At 47.7% G+C, this 17078-nt stretch overlaps 1 protein-coding gene across 1 annotated transcript in view; it reads right to left on the bottom strand.

Annotated features, from left to right (window-relative positions):
• The window catches only part of KNL1 (kinetochore scaffold 1), a 629191-nt gene that overhangs the window by 136086 nt on the left and 476027 nt on the right, over positions 1-17078 (bottom strand). Inside the window, 1 exon segment of the mRNA XM_029598563.1 lies at positions 4185-4285. Coding sequence (XP_029454423.1) covers positions 4185-4285 — 101 coding nt within the window.

The following is a 17078-nucleotide window of genomic DNA, read 5'->3' as shown; positions in this document are numbered from 1 at the left end:
TGTGGACAGTGAGCATGGCCCCCTGAAAATCCTTTCCCCCCAGAGGATCCATTACTCTGTGATCCTTCTCCGGGGGTACCGGGGAATGGGATAAACACTGCTTGACTCTCTTGAGAGCGGATTCAACCACCACCGCCTGGTGGGGAAGCTGTCATTTATCAAACTCGGGAGTCTTCTGACAAGGCAAACCCTGTCAGCCTTCTTATTCACAGGAGGCACTGTGAGGGGGTGTTCCCATATCCTCAGCAGAAACTCCTTATGGATATCAAGTACCAAGACCGCCATGATTTCCTAAGGAGGCTCCACGAACTGGAGGATTTCAAACAATTTGTGCCTGACATCTTCTGTCAGTAACTGAAATGGGATGGCCTCCGCCATTGTTCTCAAATCCTGCAAAAGTTAAGTTCTCAGGTGGAGACTTCTTTCACTCTTCTGGAGGAGAAGGTTCTGACGGGAGATCCTTAGAGCAGGACTCCATGGTGTCTTCCTCCCAGGAGTCATAAGGGCTCTCACCCTCAAGGAAATCAACAGGGGATAGGGGTCTAGGTGCTCGGCTTTTGTCCAGAGTTGCAGGCACTGGTGAAACTGGATAGGGGCTACAGGTCCTGGCATTTCAGCTGGCCCAGATGGAGCTTCCTCCTTTGAGGAACTGGCAATGACCACTGTATCGGCAGGGGGAAAACTGCAGGCGTGATAGGCACCAACACCAGCTGAGTTGGTAACGTACCGATGAGTGCATGGAGCTTCTCCAACAGCGGCTCTAAGACGGACAGTACCATGGGACCGATGCCCTGCATTGCCCGCTCGACTGCCAATTGAACTTGCTGCTCAAGCTCCTGCTAAAACATTGCAGATGACAACAGTAACTAGGAGGAAGGAGGGGTGGCCAGATCCTCTTTGGAACTGAGAGGATCAGTGACTGGCATCAGGACTGGTAGAGACCATTGCAGACCCCAGCACCAATGGAAGCCTGGAACTCCTTGCCGCGGGGTCACTTTGAGGACATTACAGCATGAGCTGGCACATCCCTGTACCCAGCACTGTGCATCGACTGGGACATATACTGTTGCTTCTTTGGCTTCCCTCGATGCTCAGTACGATCTTTCTCCAGTACTGAATCCAATGACAAGGAACCAGACGTCCTCGGCCTGGAAGAACTTGATGATGGCCAGTCTCCAGAGCCTCTATTAGCTGACAGCACCGCTGATGTCAATGGCTCAGTGTCCATCGGTGTGACTCCATGGTTCTTCAATGCCGATGGCATGAAGAGGCATTCCATCTTATTGAGCCGAAGGAAACATCCTTTCAGGGTCATCTAGGTGCATTTGTGGCAACCCCGGATATCATATGATGGCCCCAGGCAGAGGACACATTCATCATGGAGGTCCGTGATGGACATGGTCCTTGGGCACAGAGGTCCATGCTTGAAACCATACGTGGCCATGACGAAACAAAATAAATTGGAAGGCAGATCAAAATCTATGATGGAGGACACCAAATCACCGCCACCATGGGGAATCGACCGCTAAAGAAAACTTACCAGCAAACAAAAACCATGACTAGGAACAATACGGGGAGGACAGAGAGGGATCCAGCGTTGAACACAGGTGAAAGAAATCACATTAAAGCAAAAACTGGAAAGTTTTCCAAAACAGGCCAAAAAGGCTGAACGTGAGCTCACCAATCGTGATGCTGCAGCTCCGAGGAAAGGGAGAGGCTGAAGATGGACCCCGTGGGGACGCGTGGTGTAGGGCATGCTGAGCATGCCCAGTGTGGCAAGTCAAAGTTCTAGAAACTCTGATATACGTTTTCAATGTCGGGGCTGCATCTGATGATGCCACCCATGTGTGAGGACTACCATCCTGCTTGTCCTCTGAGAATACAAATTGTTGGAAATAAATAAATCTGTTACTAAGTAATACAAATAGCCATGACTGTATATGGCCAGCATCATATAGCCTGGCTATTCATATAGGATATTGTATATTAAGTCTTTTTATGAGAGAGAATTTGAACATACATCCAATCCAACAGAGTCAAGTGCTCTCAACTGTTGTCTCAAGACATCTAAACATATTTTAAAAAGTACTGTTGAACTCGCATCATTGGAGACAAGGAGAAGATCGAAGGAAGAAGATATATTTGCATATTCAGTGTCTCCCAATTTATATTCCTGAGGGTCCTGATTTGGCCCATCAGAATGATTCAGAGTAAGTATCAATGCAGAGATGAAATACAGGAATTTAGAATTATTCCAGCTTACCTCTAGAACCCTAAACAATATTACAAGAGAAGTTGCTTATACAGAATGCATGGTGCAAACTTTACTTGTTTTGATAACACTTCTTTAATTCTTGTCAACTATTATCAAGTTTAACAATACATTATCTGATGCCCAAAACAATGACATTTTTCTAAATTTTCATAATCAGAATAAATCTAAATTTTTATATACATAGTTAGAAGTGTCTTTCTTTGTTATATTCCCTATTACAATAGTAAAGTCTTGCTGCAGGTATTTAATAAACTCCCTAGAGACTGTGGTCCAGCTAGAGGAGAAACCTCTAATGAAGGGATTCAGTGCAGAGCCTAGCTGTTCAAAGACTGCAGGTTTTACAGCAGATAACCTTGGCTCCCCTTCATTGCCTCAAATTTCAGTTATGGCTGCCAGACCCATTTCTGCACTTGGTACCCCAACAGAGACATGCTAAGGTGAGGAATTCCTTGTCCTGAAGGCCCCCCTAGACTATGTTACACTTGCAATACATTTTGGAAAATCCTCCGATTGAATTTCTCTCATATTGCAGGCAGTACAGAACACATTATCTTCCCATGCTCTGCAAGAGCAGCTTTTAAATCTCCTCAGATTTCTGACTCTAATAGAAACATCCACATTAAAAACAAAGCTCTTGGTAACCGATGGAGAATTCTAATACAGCCACAATTCTCTGGAGCATAATTTAAACTAGTTTTCAGCTGCTGTGCCTTTTTTTTTTGTATTGCATTTTGCTCAGAGGGGCAAAGAAAAATTAGAGAAGTGCTCCCAAAAAAAGAGAAAAGCTGCAAAGGAGAGAAAAGAAGAGGGGTAGGCCAAAGATATTGTATCCTAAATACCCTAACCAGGATGAAACCCCTGAAAGCCCCCTGGACCAAGCACCGCTCAACTGAGGGAGGGAGCACAAGGCTTTCACCTCAGGAGCTGGCACTTTTTTTTTTTTTTAATGTCTTATCTGAGGTTCTGTTAATATTTATATTCTGCTTTTCAGCACTCCAAAGCATCAACTGAGGGAGAGAGAACTAGTTGTTCACTTCAGCAGCTGCCTTCAAAAGTAACTTTCTTATTTAGCCTATCAGGCTTCAGACCATAGCACGGGATGCATGTTCAATCATCTGCTGGAGACAAAATACTGGTTGGCTAAGGTCAGCATGGATGCTTATTTATTTAAAGATTTTATATACCGACAACCGTTTGCACATCGTATTGGTTTACATATAACTTAGAACTATGATAACTTGGGTATCATTTAGGCATGGCCTTTACAGTGAACAAGGAATACATGAGTACAGTTACAAATTAATCGAAGGTGCAGCTTAACTCGTACTCATAAAATGAATAAATATTTCAGAAGAGCTGATGAAAAGAATATCCAATAATTAAAAACTCAAACTTTAGGGTACATGTTCATTGTAATCAATGAGTTTTGAGGGGGGGGAAAAGGGGAGATATTTACACAAAATAAGGTGATACTAATTAAGTGGGAGAAATTTACAAGAGGTTCAAATATATACAACTATCCAGAATTCGGAAAAGTTGGATAAAGTCGGGTAGACTTCAGCAATTCTTCGCAGTTATCTATCATTAAGCAGCAAATGTGTGATATCGGCAAGCCTGTTAGTCTGTCTCGATGTGCTGGTCAGGGAGCACAACCCACATGTCTGGATTGGTCTGATTGGATGAATAGGAAATTAATTTTGCTGCTAATATTACTATTGGGAGTCCCTTTTCTTGTTCAAGTTTTATCTTGATGTGATATACTGAATAAAAAAATAAAAAATAAAATTGACAATGTCGTCTTAGGTCACTGCAGATATCTTTAGTTGCAATAAAAGCTACTACATAAGATGAGCCTTAGTTGTACAATGGTTGTCAGGGAAAATTAGTCACATCGATTTCATATACTCACCTACAGAATCCCCAAAGGTGACGATGAGTTCTACTGAATCATAAAGGAAGGTGAAAACAGCATGGTCTTGCCCCCATTCATTTAACTCCCATTCAGAAAAGCTATTAAGCAAAAGATACCATGTTACAATGACATAGATTCTAGAGTTATATTCAAAGTGCTATTTACAGCTTATATCTGTCTATAGGAATGATGCCAGTTGCAGCAGATATATGGAAATATCTGCTGCAACTGTCACGTGAGATCTAGTGCCTATACACAAAACAGGTTGCAGCCCATTGCAGGCAAGAGCCTAAAGACTGTATTAAGCAGTGCACTTTTAGTTCTGATACTGATTCCCAAAAATCGTTTCTAAATAAAGATTGTGTATTGTTTATATTAAATGAAAGGTTCTTACAGTTTTGGTGGTAGTTTGATGATAATATTGAGACGTGAGGACATTTAAGCCATAATGGATAGATTACTTACCTGATAATCTCGTTTTCCTTAGTGTAGGCAGATGGACTTAGAACAAATGGGTATAGTGTGCTCGTGCTAGCAGTTGGAGACGGATCTGACGTCAGCACTTGGTACATATACCCCTGCAGGAAGTGCAGCAACTCAGTAATCTTCCTTGCAAAAGCTGTATGGATATATGTGTGACTGACCGATTGATTAACTGAACATGATTAACCTGACCAATTGACAGTAGCTGGAGACAGCCAGCGCTCCCAACCGGAAGGCATCGACACCCGGGCAGGGTGGATGCCCTATGTAAGAAAACATGGCTTACCTTGAATCGGTGAATCCCCATGTATATCGGCAGCCGGGCGGGATGCTGAGTCCATCTGCCTACACTAAGGAAAACGAGATTATCAGGTAAGTAATCTCTCCATTTCCTAGCGTGTAGCAGATGGACTCAGAACCAATGGGATGTACAAAAGCTACTCCCTGACTGGGTGGGAGGCTGCCCGAGGTCCGTTTAGGATTGCCCTTGCAAATGCTGTGTCCTCCCTGGCCTGGACATCCAGAGGTAGAATCTGGAGAAGGTATGGAGGGAGGACCACGTTGCCGCTTTACATATCTCTGCAGGTGACAGCATCCTAGTTTCTGCCCAGGAGGCCGCTTGCGCTCTGGTAGAGTGAGCCTTGACTCGTAGAGGTGGTAATTTTCCCGCTTCTACGTAGGCCGCCTTGATAACTTCTTTGATCCAGCGGGCAATGGTTGCCCGTGAGGCCGCTTCCCCTTGCTTCTTCCTGCTGTGAAGGACGAACAGGTGGTCCGTCTTTCGTACTGCTTCCGACATTTCCAGGTATCTGGACAGCAGCCTGCCGATGTCGAGATGGCGCAGTATTCGACCTTCTTCCGACTTCTTCAAATCTTCCGTGGTTGGCAAGGAAATGGTTTGGTTAAGGTGGAAGTGCGAGACTACTTTGGGTAAGAAGGAAGGAACCGTGCGAAGATGGATAGCCCCTGGGGTGATCCTGAGAAACGGATCGCGGCAGGACAGTGCTTGTAGCTCTGAGATGCGGCGTGCTGAACACAAGGCCAGCAAGAACACCATCTTCAAGGTTAGCAAACGGATGGACAGGCCTCGGAGGGGTCTGAAGGCAGGTCCTGCTAGGAATTCCAAAACTAGGTTGAGGTTCCACAGGGGCACTGGCTACTTCAGTGGCGGGCGAATGTGCTTGACTCCTTTCAGGAAACGTGAAACGTCTGGGTGTGTGGCAATGCTGTTGCTGCCACTCCTGGGGCCGTAGCAGGATAGCGCTGCCACCTGAACCTTGATTGAATTGAGGTGCAGACCCTTCTGGAGCCCATCTTGCAGGAAATCCAAAATGATGGGGATTTTAGCGGCATGTGGATTGGCGCTGCGAGTTTCGCACCAGGCTTCAAATACTCTCCAGATACTTATATAAGTTAATGATGTGGAGAACTTGCGTGCACGGAGGAGTATATCTATTACCGGCCCCGAGTATCCCCTTTTCTTCAGTCTAACCCAGGGGTCAGGAACCTTTTTGGCTGAGAGAGCCATAAACGCCACATATTTTAAAATGTAATTCCATGAGAGCCATACAATATGTTTAAAACTAAATACAAGTAAATGTGTGCATTTTATGTAAGATCACACTTTTAAAGTACAATAAGTCTCTGAAAATATTACACCAAGCCTTAAGACACCAATACATCTCCTATTAGGAAAACGGACCAAGTCAGGCTGCTATAGAGTCCTACACAGAAACTACACGCCAGCAGAAAACCTCACCTGAATCACGTGCTGTCCCTCACCTAACATAGAATAAAGAGACCAAAATGCACAAGAAGCATGCAGAAAAAACTGAATTGGAAACTGCAACAAGCCAGAGTCTCTGTATGCAGTGTAACAAAGGAAAAAAGAAACATCACCCATCCTTATAAAACAAATCAAGAAATATAAAATCATCAGCAGTAAAACTGTACTAACAAAAAGAACATATTTCGAAACAGCTGATGAGTGGAATATCCAATAATTAAAAACTCACATAAAACATTTCCAGATACCAACAAAATATTTCAAAATAGCAGACACAAAGACCCAGTAATGAAAAATAAGGATACAAAAATGTTTTTGCTCTGCATACCTGGGAACGTTTGATATCCAGGTGTCCTGAGATTGTTCTGAATTAGCAGGAGGCGGGGTGGTTTGCTTGGAACTTTCTCCTCTCTGTCACATACCAGCGCTCTCTCTCACACTGGCTCTCAATGACACACCTATACACACATGCTCTCAGTACTCACATATACACATGTTTTTTCTCTCTCACTTATATAGGCTCTTAATTACACATTTACACACATGCTGTCTATCTTTTCACGCTTACACACACACACAGGCTTTCAATCACATAAATACATGCTGTCTTTTTCTCTCACACACAGACTCTCATTCACATGCTTACAAACATGTCCTCTCTTTCTCTCATTTACACACAGGCTCTCAATCACATACTCACATGCTCCCTCACCTAAATCAGCTCTCAATCACACACAGACACACATGGTCTCTCTCATTTAAACACAGGCTCTCAATCACATACTCACATGCTCCCTCACCTAAATCATCTCTCAATCACACACAAACATACATGCTCTCTCTCTCTCTCATTTAAACACAGGCTCTCAATCACATACTCACATGCTCCCTCACCTAAATCAGCTCTCAATCACACACAGACACACATGATCTCTCTCTTACTTATACACGCAGGCTCTTAATCATACATATACATGATTTCTCTCACACACAAAGGATCTCAATCATACACACATACTCTTTCACACAAACAGGTTTTCAATCACAAACTTACACATACAGGTTCCCAATGGTAAACTTACATTCATGCTCTCTCTCTCTCACAGGCAGGCTCTCAATCACAGACATACTCTTTTTCACATGTACAGGCTCTCAATCATTCACATACATGCAATCTCTCACTCTCACACACACACACGCCCCCCCCCGCGGCCCGGAAGAGGAAGTGGAGAGTATCGGGTGCGTGCGCGGCAAGAAGAAGCCACGCTAGTGCGCTCGGCCCCGAAGAAAAGAAGACTGCAGCGCGGCTCGGAGGAAAATGAAGAGGTTCAACCGCGGCCGATGGGACTCGGCCTCAGCGAGGGCTGAAAATGAAGAGGTTAGCGTTGGGAGGAGGCTGCTGCTGCCGCGAGTTCCCGGGCTGGGGGAGAGAGAGAGTGAATGAGCGATTTGCTCGCTCATACACTCTCTCTCTCCCCCAGCCCGGGAACTCGCAGCCGCCTCCTCCCAACGCTAACCTCTTCATTTTCAGCCCTCGCGGAGGCCGAGTCCCATCGGCCGCGGTTGAACCTCTTCATTTTCCTCCGAGCCGCGCTGCAGTCTTCTTTTCTTCGGGGCCGAGCGCACTAGCGTGGCTTCTTCTTGCCGCGCACGCACCCGATACTCTCCACTTCCTCTTCCGGGCCGCGGGGGGGGGGGGGGGGGGGGGGGGAAGAAGAGAGCACGCTGGTGCCGCTGACTCCAGCTGTCCTGCCGCGTTCCGCCCGGGCTGACAGCATTTTAAGCCCGGGCGGAGGAGGACCGGGCAGCAGCTGGGTCAGCGGGAAAGTGTGGCGACTGTCTGCGAGCCAGATGCAGCCCTCAAAAGAGCCATATCTGGCTCGCGAGCCATGGGTTCCCGACTCCTGGTCTAACCTCTCAATGGCCAGACTGTAAGAGAGAGTTGAGCTGGATCCTTGTGGAGGATGGGACCTTGCCGCAGCAGGTCCCTGTGAGGAGGCTGGGGTAGAGGATCCCCCGCCAGTAGTCTTCTCATGTCTGCGTACCAGGGTCTTCTTGGCCAGTCCGGGGCCACCAGAAGAACTAGGCCTCTGTGCCGCTGAATCTTGTGTATAATGGCACCCAGCAGGGGCCATGGAGGAAAGGCATATAGCAGGATCCCCTGAGGCCATGGCTGTACCAGGGCGTCGATCCCCTGGGATAGAGGTTCTCGCCTGCGACAAATACCTGGGTACTTGAGCGTTGGACCTGTCCGCTAGTAGGTCCATGCCCGGCATCCCCCACTGATCTGTGATCATCTGGAAGGCTGTGGACGACAGCTGCCATTCCCCCGGGTTTAGGCTTTCTCTGCTGAGGAAGTCTGCGTGGCGTTGTCCTTCCCGGCGATGTGGACGGCGGAGATGTCCTGGAGATTCGCTTCCGCCCAAGTCATCAGGGGGGTTATTTCTAAGGATACCTGTCTGATTCTGGTTCCGCCCTGTTGGTTGATGTATGCCACCGTGGTGGCATTGTCCGACATCACTCTGACTGCTCTGTTGCGAAGTCTGTGGGCAAATCGCAGGCATGCCAACCTGACTGCCCGTGCCTCTAGTTGGTTGATGTTCCACCCCGACTCTCTTCTCTGTTCCACCGCCCTTGGGCGGTTAGTTCTTCACAGTGTACTCCCCAGCCGCTCAGGCTGGCATCTGTAGTGAGCAGGGTCCAGGTTGGAGAGGACATTTTTGACCCCCCCAGCTCATGTGGCCGGGCTGCAGCCACCACCGTAACTGATGCCGTACTCTGGCTGGTATTATTTATTTATTTATTTACGGGTTTTTTATATACCGAGGCACGTTTGCAAAACATCACCTCGGTTCACAATGTAACATAACTGAGCAACAGGCTTTACAATAATAACGTTTTTAACAGGGAGGGGGTAAACATGGACAGGAGTAGATGATATGAGAATTATATACATATATACATGTTAGTTTTTTACAAGGGCGTTCATCAATGTAATCAGGGTAATTAGCAGGGGAAAGAGATAAGGGAGGGGAGGGGGAGAATATTCACAGAGGGTGGGAGGAGGGGAGAGTAAGTAGGAAGGGCAAGCGTCAGTCGGGAGGTCATGTCGCATCTTTGGAAGGAGTCAATTCGTTAGTCCGGGTACGCTAGTTTGAACAGCCATGTTTTAAGATTGTGCTTGAATTTTTTGTGGCAAGGTTCCTGGCGTAGTTGAGAAGGCATTTTATTCCAGTGGGTAGTGCCTGTAATGATGAATGATCGCTCTCTGAAGGTGGTGTGTTTCATGAGCTTAGGAGAGGGAGTCTGAAGTTTGGCCTGGTGATGCGTTCTTGTGGGTCTGGTCGGAGTGTGAAGCAGGAGATGTTCTGGGAACCATTGCATGTCATGGTTATGAATGGCTTTGTGTATGAGCGTGAGTACTTTATATACTATCCTGGAGGTTACAGGAAGCCAGTGTAGTGATTGGAGGACGGGAGTGATGTGTTCATGACGGTGAGTATTGGTAAGGATGCGTGCAGCAGCATTTTGTAATAACTGTAGTGGTTGTAGAGTACTTTTTGGTAAGCCTAGGAGAATAGCGTTGCAATAATCAATTTTGGATAGGATCATAGCTTGCAGTACTGTGCGGAAGTCAGAGGAATGAAGAAGAGGTTTGATTCTCTTCAAGGTGTGGAGTTTGAAGAATCCGCTTTTTATGGTGGCCGAAATGAATTTTTTGAGGTTAAATTGGTTATCTATCATAATTCCAAGGTTACGGACTTGTAAGGTAGGAGGGTAGCTGGGGGGTGGGGGGGTGGGGGAGAGATTGCGTGAGGGGTTGTTAGGAGGAGAAAGAATGAGTAGTTCTGTTTTGTTGGTGTTGAGAGCAAGGAAATTTTCGGAAAGTAGTTTATTTATCTCAGATAGTGCAGCGTTCCAGATCTTCATTGCATTTGTAATGGAATCAGTAATGGGAATGAGTATCTGCACGTCGTCAGCATATATAAAGTGCTGGATACCCAGTTTAGAGAGGAGATGGCAGAGGGGGAGGAGGTATATATTAAAGAGTGTTGAAGAGAGGGATGATCCCTGTGGTACTCCTTGAGATAGTTTGACAGGGTTGGATTTGTTACAACCAATTTTTACACTGTAGCTTCTGTCGCTAAGGTATGATTGGAACCATAGTAAGGCTGTGCCAGCAATGCCAATTTCCATGAGTCGTTTGATGAGTGTGAGGTGATTGACTGTGTCGAATGCTGCAGATATGTCTAACAGTGCAAGGATGTAGGATTGTCCGTTGTCCATGGCTTTAAGTATGGATTCTGAGAGTGTGATGAGTAGCGTTTCAGTGCTATGGTGTTTGCGAAAACCATATTGGGATGTGGAGAGTATGTTGTGTTCATCAATGTATTCGGTGAGTTGTTTGTTGATAATCTTTTCCAGTATTTTGGAGAGGAATGGGAGGTTTGATACTGGGCGATAGTTAGCTAGTTCATTAGGATCCAAATTAGTTTTTTTAAGGGTAGGTTTGATAATGGCATGCTTGAGTTGCTTCGGGACTTGGCCTAGGGTAATGGATTTGTTCAGGATGTTTGCGATGTGTTTGGCTGTGGTAGCTGGGCTCGTGAGTAGTATGTTGGTGGGCAGGTTGTCTGAGGGGTGATAGGCTGGTTTGATTTTTTTGAGGGTATTTTCAATTTCTAGTGCAGATGTGTTTTCGAATTTCAGTAGTGAAGAGTTTGGGTTCTTTGTGTGTGGGTGTGATTGTATGCTTTGATTGGTGTAGTCTATTGGGGTGTTTTTGGTTGCTGATGTGTTCGGGGAGCCAGAATGAGCTGTGAAGCGTGCCATAATGGTTTCCACTTTAGAAAGGAAGTAAGATGCTAGATTCTCGCATTTGGTTTCATCATCATTGTCGGGGTTGCATCTGTCTGGAGATGTAATGAGGCTGTTTACGTATTGGAAGAGGGCTTGTGGGTTGAACTGGAATTGATGGATTTTTGTGGCATAGAAATCTTTCTTTGCTTTTTCTGTGGCCTTCCTGTAGGTGTGTAGATGGGTGCGAAACTGAAATAAGGTGGTTGGGAGGCGGTTCTTTCGCCAGGTTTTTTCTAATTTACGAAGTTTCAGTTTCATGGTTTTAAGCTCATTTACATACCATGGTTTTTTGTTATTCTTTTCTAAGTTGATTTTTTTGGTTTGAGAGGGGCAGAGTCTATCTGCTATGTTGGTGGTGATTTGGAACCATGAGGAGGTAGCGGAGTTAGCATCTGTAAGGTCTAGGTTAAGTAGTTCCTCTGAAAGGGCCTCTATGATATCTTCGGTTTTAGCCTGTTTGCGAAAACTAATTGTTTTTGTAGGTTGGGAGGATTGGGGGGAATCTTGTATAGTGCAGCATGTGTCAATACGATAGTGATCTGACCAGGGAATGGGCGTACAAAAGGGGTGATCAGCTTGGATTAAGGTGTTAGTAAATATCAGGTCAAGGGTATGACCCGCTTTGTGCGTGGGGTTAGTCACGATCTGTTTGAATCCCAGGGCATTCATAGCTAACAATATAGTTTCGCATGAAGTGGAGAGGGGGTTGCAATCGACATGGAGATTGAGATCTCCAAGAATGATGGCTGGGTTGGCAATATTTATGTTTTTTGAGATGTATTCTATGAGGGGGGAGGGGTTCTTTTCTAGGATGCCAGGGGGGGCATAGATTAAGCAGAGTTGGAGAGAGTTGGATCTAAAGATGCTGATCTCCAATTTGGGTGGAGGGAGGGTAGATTGGAGTGAGAAGTTGAGTCTCTTTTTGGCGGCAAGGAGTAGTAGACCACCCCCTTTCTTTTTAGGTCTAGGAATGGAGAAGATGCTATATGTGTCTGTGGGGAGTTGGTTGATTAGAGCAGTGTCGGTATCCTTTAACCAGGATTCTGTGATGGCACATATGTCAGGGGATTCGTCAGTAAGTATGTCAAATAGGAGAGTGGTTTTCTTTACAATAGATTGAGCATTTAGAAGAAGAATAGAGAAGGTCATTAAGCCTATCATTTGTGTAAGGGGAGAGGTCATTATGGGTATGATTGATCTGTGTTGTATGGTTTGGTCGGTGTCTCGGAGGTAGATGCACGGTGTCTCGGAGGTAGATGTCTCGGAGGTAGATGCACGGTGTAGTTCTGTAATCGTGGGCTCCACCGAGATAGAAGAACGCGTTGTAACAGTCTCATATGAGCCCGTGCCCATGGTACCACTTCCAGAGTGGAGGCCATTAGGCCGAGGACCTGTAGGTAATCCCAAGCTGTGGGCCGGGTGGCGCTCAGCAAAGTGTGCAAACGATTCCGGAGTTTTGATTTCCTCTTGGAGGTCAGGCTGACTGTCTCCCTGGGTGTCGAATTGGACTCAGAGGTATTCCAGCGACTGCGAAGGCTGTAGGGAACTCTTGTTTGTGTTGACTACCCATCCTAGGCTTTCCAGAAGAGATATAACTCTGTTGGTTGCCCGGTGGCTCTCCTCCGGTGACTTTGCCCTGATCAGCCAATCGTCTAGGTAGGGATGGACGAGAATTCCTTCCTTCCTGAGTGACGCTGCCACCACTACTATTACGTTGGTAAAGGTCCGTGGCACGGTGGCTAACCCGAAGGGTAGAGCCCGGAACTGAAAGCGTTGTCCCAGGACTTTGAAGCGTAAGTAGCGCTGGATTGGGATATGCAAGTAAGCTTCTGACAGATCCAGGGATGTGAGATACTCCCCTGGCTGTATGGCACTTCGGACTGACCGCAGAGTTTCCATGCGAAATCCTGGGACCCTTAAGTGCCGGTTGACCGACTTGAGGTCCAGGACGGGTCTAAAGGTGCCCCCTTTCTTGGGCACGATGAAATAAATGGAGTAATGCCCAGAATTTATCTCCCCTGCAGGCACTGGGATTATGGCTTTTAGGGACAGGAGCCTTCCCAAGGTAGCTTCCAGCGCCGCCCTCTTGAGGGGCGGACAAGGAGATTCCACAAACTTGTCCGGAGGGAGGTGAAGGAAGTCCAGGTAATACCCTTCCCGGACAATGGCGAGGACCCACTGGTCCGAAGTAATCTCGACCCACCTGCGGTAGGAATAGGGTTAGCCTGCCCCCTATGGCTTCCTCCCCCAGATGGGTCAGCTGATTCTCATTGTGGGGTGCGGCCGGGACCCGAACCCAAGCCGGTTCTCCTCTTGTTGTGCCTGGCCCGAAAGGACTGGTTCCTGGTCTGAGAACGAGGTGCTTGGTAGCGAGCCCTGTAAGGGTTGAAGCGTTGAGAGCTTCTACCTCTGGATGGCCTAGGAAAAGGGCGCTGGTTCCTCCTTGACTTGTCTTCTGGAAGACGGGGCAATGGAGAGGCGCCCCATTTGTTAGCCAGGTTCTCGAGGTCGCTGAACAGGAGGGATCCCTTAAAGGGCATTCTTGTAAAGCGCGTCTTGGAGGAGGAGTCAGCTGACCAATTTCGTAGCCAAAGCTATCTCCTGGCTGCCACTGAGGATGACACTCCCTTGGCTGCTGTACGGACTAGGTCGGAGGCAGCGTCAGTGAGGAACGAGAGGGCTGATTCCATTTCTTCTCCCGGGGTGTTGTTCCTGGCTTGTGATAAACAGGAACGCGTCACCACGGTGCAGCAGGTCGCAATTTGTAGGGACATGTCTGCCACCTCAAAGGCTTGTTTCAGAATGGCGTCCATGCGCCGGTCATGTGCATCCTTGAGGGCCGCCCCTCCCTCCACCGGAATGGTGGTGCGCTTCACAATTGCACAAACTATGGCGTCTACCTTTCTTCTCCCGGGGTGTTGTTCCTGGCTTGTGATAAACAGGAACGCGTCACCACGGTGCAGCAGGTCGCAATTTGTAGGGACATGTCTGCCACCTCAAAGGCTTGTTTCAGAATGGCGTCCATGCGCCGGTCATGTGCATCCTTGAGGGCCGCCCCTCTCTCCACCGGAATGGTGGTGCGCTTCACAATTGCGCAAACTATGGCGTCTACCTTGGGGCACGCCAGCAGCTCTTTGGTTGCCGGGTCCAGGGAGTACATGCCAGACAAGGCCCGACCCCCTTTGAATGAGGCCTCCGGCGCATTCCACTCGAGATCGATTAGCTGCTGTGCTGCTTGTAGGAGGGGGAAGTGGTGGGCCGTTTGACGAAGGCCTTCCAGCAGGGGATTCATTCTAGGTTCCCCTGGGGTGCCGTGGCCCGGGATAGCCAGCTCCGACAGGCATTGAGAGACCAGGTCTGGGAGATCCTCCTTAAGAAAGAAGTGTCTCATGGTTCGATACGGCTCTATCCCCAAGGGAAGTTCTCCCTCCTCGGGGGGGCTCGCCTTCTTCCTCAGAGCAATCTGAATCCCCATAAGTGGGGCTTCCGGGTGGTGAGTGGCCGTGCCTAGGTCTTGATGGTCCAGGGGCAGGGTCATCCGGTACGTACGGGTCCGTTTGGGGATCAGACTGCATCTTGACAAAGGCGTGAATCCCCTTGAATAATTCCACCCAGGAGAGCGAAGCAGGTTCTAGCCTTAGGGGCACCAGGTCTCTAGGGTTCCCCGGCTGCTCACCGCGGCCTGCTAGGTCCGGGGTGTTCCCTGAGGAACTGGCAAGTACGCTGGGCTGGGACCGGCCCTGGCCTGGAACTCCCAGGGCCTCCTCACATTGGGCACATAGGAAGTCTGCTTCCTCGCTCTGTGTGGCTCTGAGGTGGCATGCTGAGCAGAGGCCTAGAGCTCTTATGCCTGATTCCGGAGGTGCCGGTTCTGCGGATGCATGGGCTCTCATACGCTCCATCGCGACTGTTATCTCTATGCGCCGGTGTGCTCCCAGCCGAAGTATGCGCTTTGTAATATGCGCGAAAGATGTGCGCTTATCAACGTGCGCCTAGCAACATGTGCTTATCAGCATGCGCCTGTCAGCGTGCGCCGATCAACGTGCGCCTATTAACGTGAGCAACATGCGCCTAATCAATGTGTATCAAGGTGCGCCCTTCAATGTTCGCCTCTATCAAATATGCGCCCAATTATTGTCGGGCGCCTAACATATGCGCCCGTCGCCTTTGCGCCTAGTCTGGGCTGAGCGCAAGAGCGAGGCGGCAAACCAGTGCAGATGGCGACGGCGAGCGGGCAGGCAAATGGCAACCTCCTTGGCGGGCTGCCACGTAGGCAGACCCCGCTAATCCTCGCTTCCTCGTAGACCAGCAAAAGTAAAGATGTACGCCTTACCTGGTCTTCGGCGCTTCCCGGCTGCGACCCGGGTGGTCTCCGGCTGTGGGGGGAGAGGGTGATTACCGTCACCGCTGCGCTCGAGGAAGTCACCCGCTGCCTCTAGGCCGCGCCCGAACTCGTCTCGCTCGGGGGCCAAGTCCTCACCGGGACCGAGGCTGCCTCTATGCCGTGCCCGAGCCCTTCTCACTCAGCAGCTGGGACCCTGCCGTGAGTAGGCCACCGGACCGAGGCTCGTACCTCCGAGGGACCACGGAAATCACCTCGGGAAACTCAACTGGGGGAGGGACCCGAGGGTATCACCGCAGGAGTGCGGGGCTCGTCTTCAGGTAGGATTCTTCTATGAATTTAGTCGTTAGAATTTGGAAAAACGCTCCGCGAGCGTGAGGTAGCTTCAAACTGCTTTGGAGATGGAAATTACTGAGTTGCTGCACTTCCTGCAGGGGTATATGTACCATGTGCTGACGTCAGATCCGTCTCCAACTGCTAGCACGAGCACTCTATACCCATTTGTTCTGAGTCCATCTGCTACATGCTAGGAAATAGTGGGTTTATAGTGTTTCATTACGAAAAATATCCTTCTATATTTATTTATTTAAAATAATTTATATACCGGAGGTTCCTGTATAATATACATATCACCCCGGTTCACAAAGAACAGTAACTATCGCTACAAATAGCGATATATATATATATATATGCCATGTTTTTCTGATTTCTATTATAGTTTTTACCTTCATTATTTCTATTGGAAGTAAATGAAGTAAAATATTACATTAGATATAAGTATGGATTTTAAACACGAGGAGGCCAATATTCAAAATTGAAGAATGGATACTGTATCCAGGCTATTCAGCACGATAAATGTCCCCAACGTATCTGAATAACTTTCACCTAACTGGATCTCTTTTGATATCACCAAAAGGTAGAAGTCCATGTAATCAAATGTAAAAATGTATAACCTCTTCGTGTAGCATTCAATATTAAATTTTCAATTAGTAAGTAGTGATACACACTCTCACTTCTCACTAATATGATACCTAGCAGAACAAGACCACAGTAACACATGTGGAGGTTACCGTATCTATTAATTTATTTAAAAACATTTAATTCCTGCCCATATCAAACCTGTTCTGCTAGGACAAGCAGGATGGTAATCCTCACATGTGGGTGACAGAGCCTGGCATGGAAAACTTTTTTCAAAGTTTCCAGAAGCTTTGACTAGCACATTGAGCATGCCCAGCATGCTGCTATATGCACGTCCACGCGAGGTCCCCCTTCAGTCTCTTCTTTTCCGCGGTGAATTGCCTCGCGGTTCATGGAGCTCTCAAATTTCTCGTACTTTTCTCGATAGTTTTTGAGTTTTTCCAAATTCCTCATTGGGTCCCCTTCACGGGTGGTGACTCCTCGGTGTGGTAGGTAGTTTTCT

The sequence above is a fragment of the Rhinatrema bivittatum genome, chromosome 4 (assembly GCF_901001135.1).
Source record: "Rhinatrema bivittatum chromosome 4, aRhiBiv1.1, whole genome shotgun sequence".
Taxonomy (NCBI): domain Eukaryota; kingdom Metazoa; phylum Chordata; class Amphibia; order Gymnophiona; family Rhinatrematidae; genus Rhinatrema; species Rhinatrema bivittatum.
The sequence above is the reverse complement of the archived record's forward strand: the minus strand, read 5'-3'. Positions and strand labels throughout refer to the sequence as shown.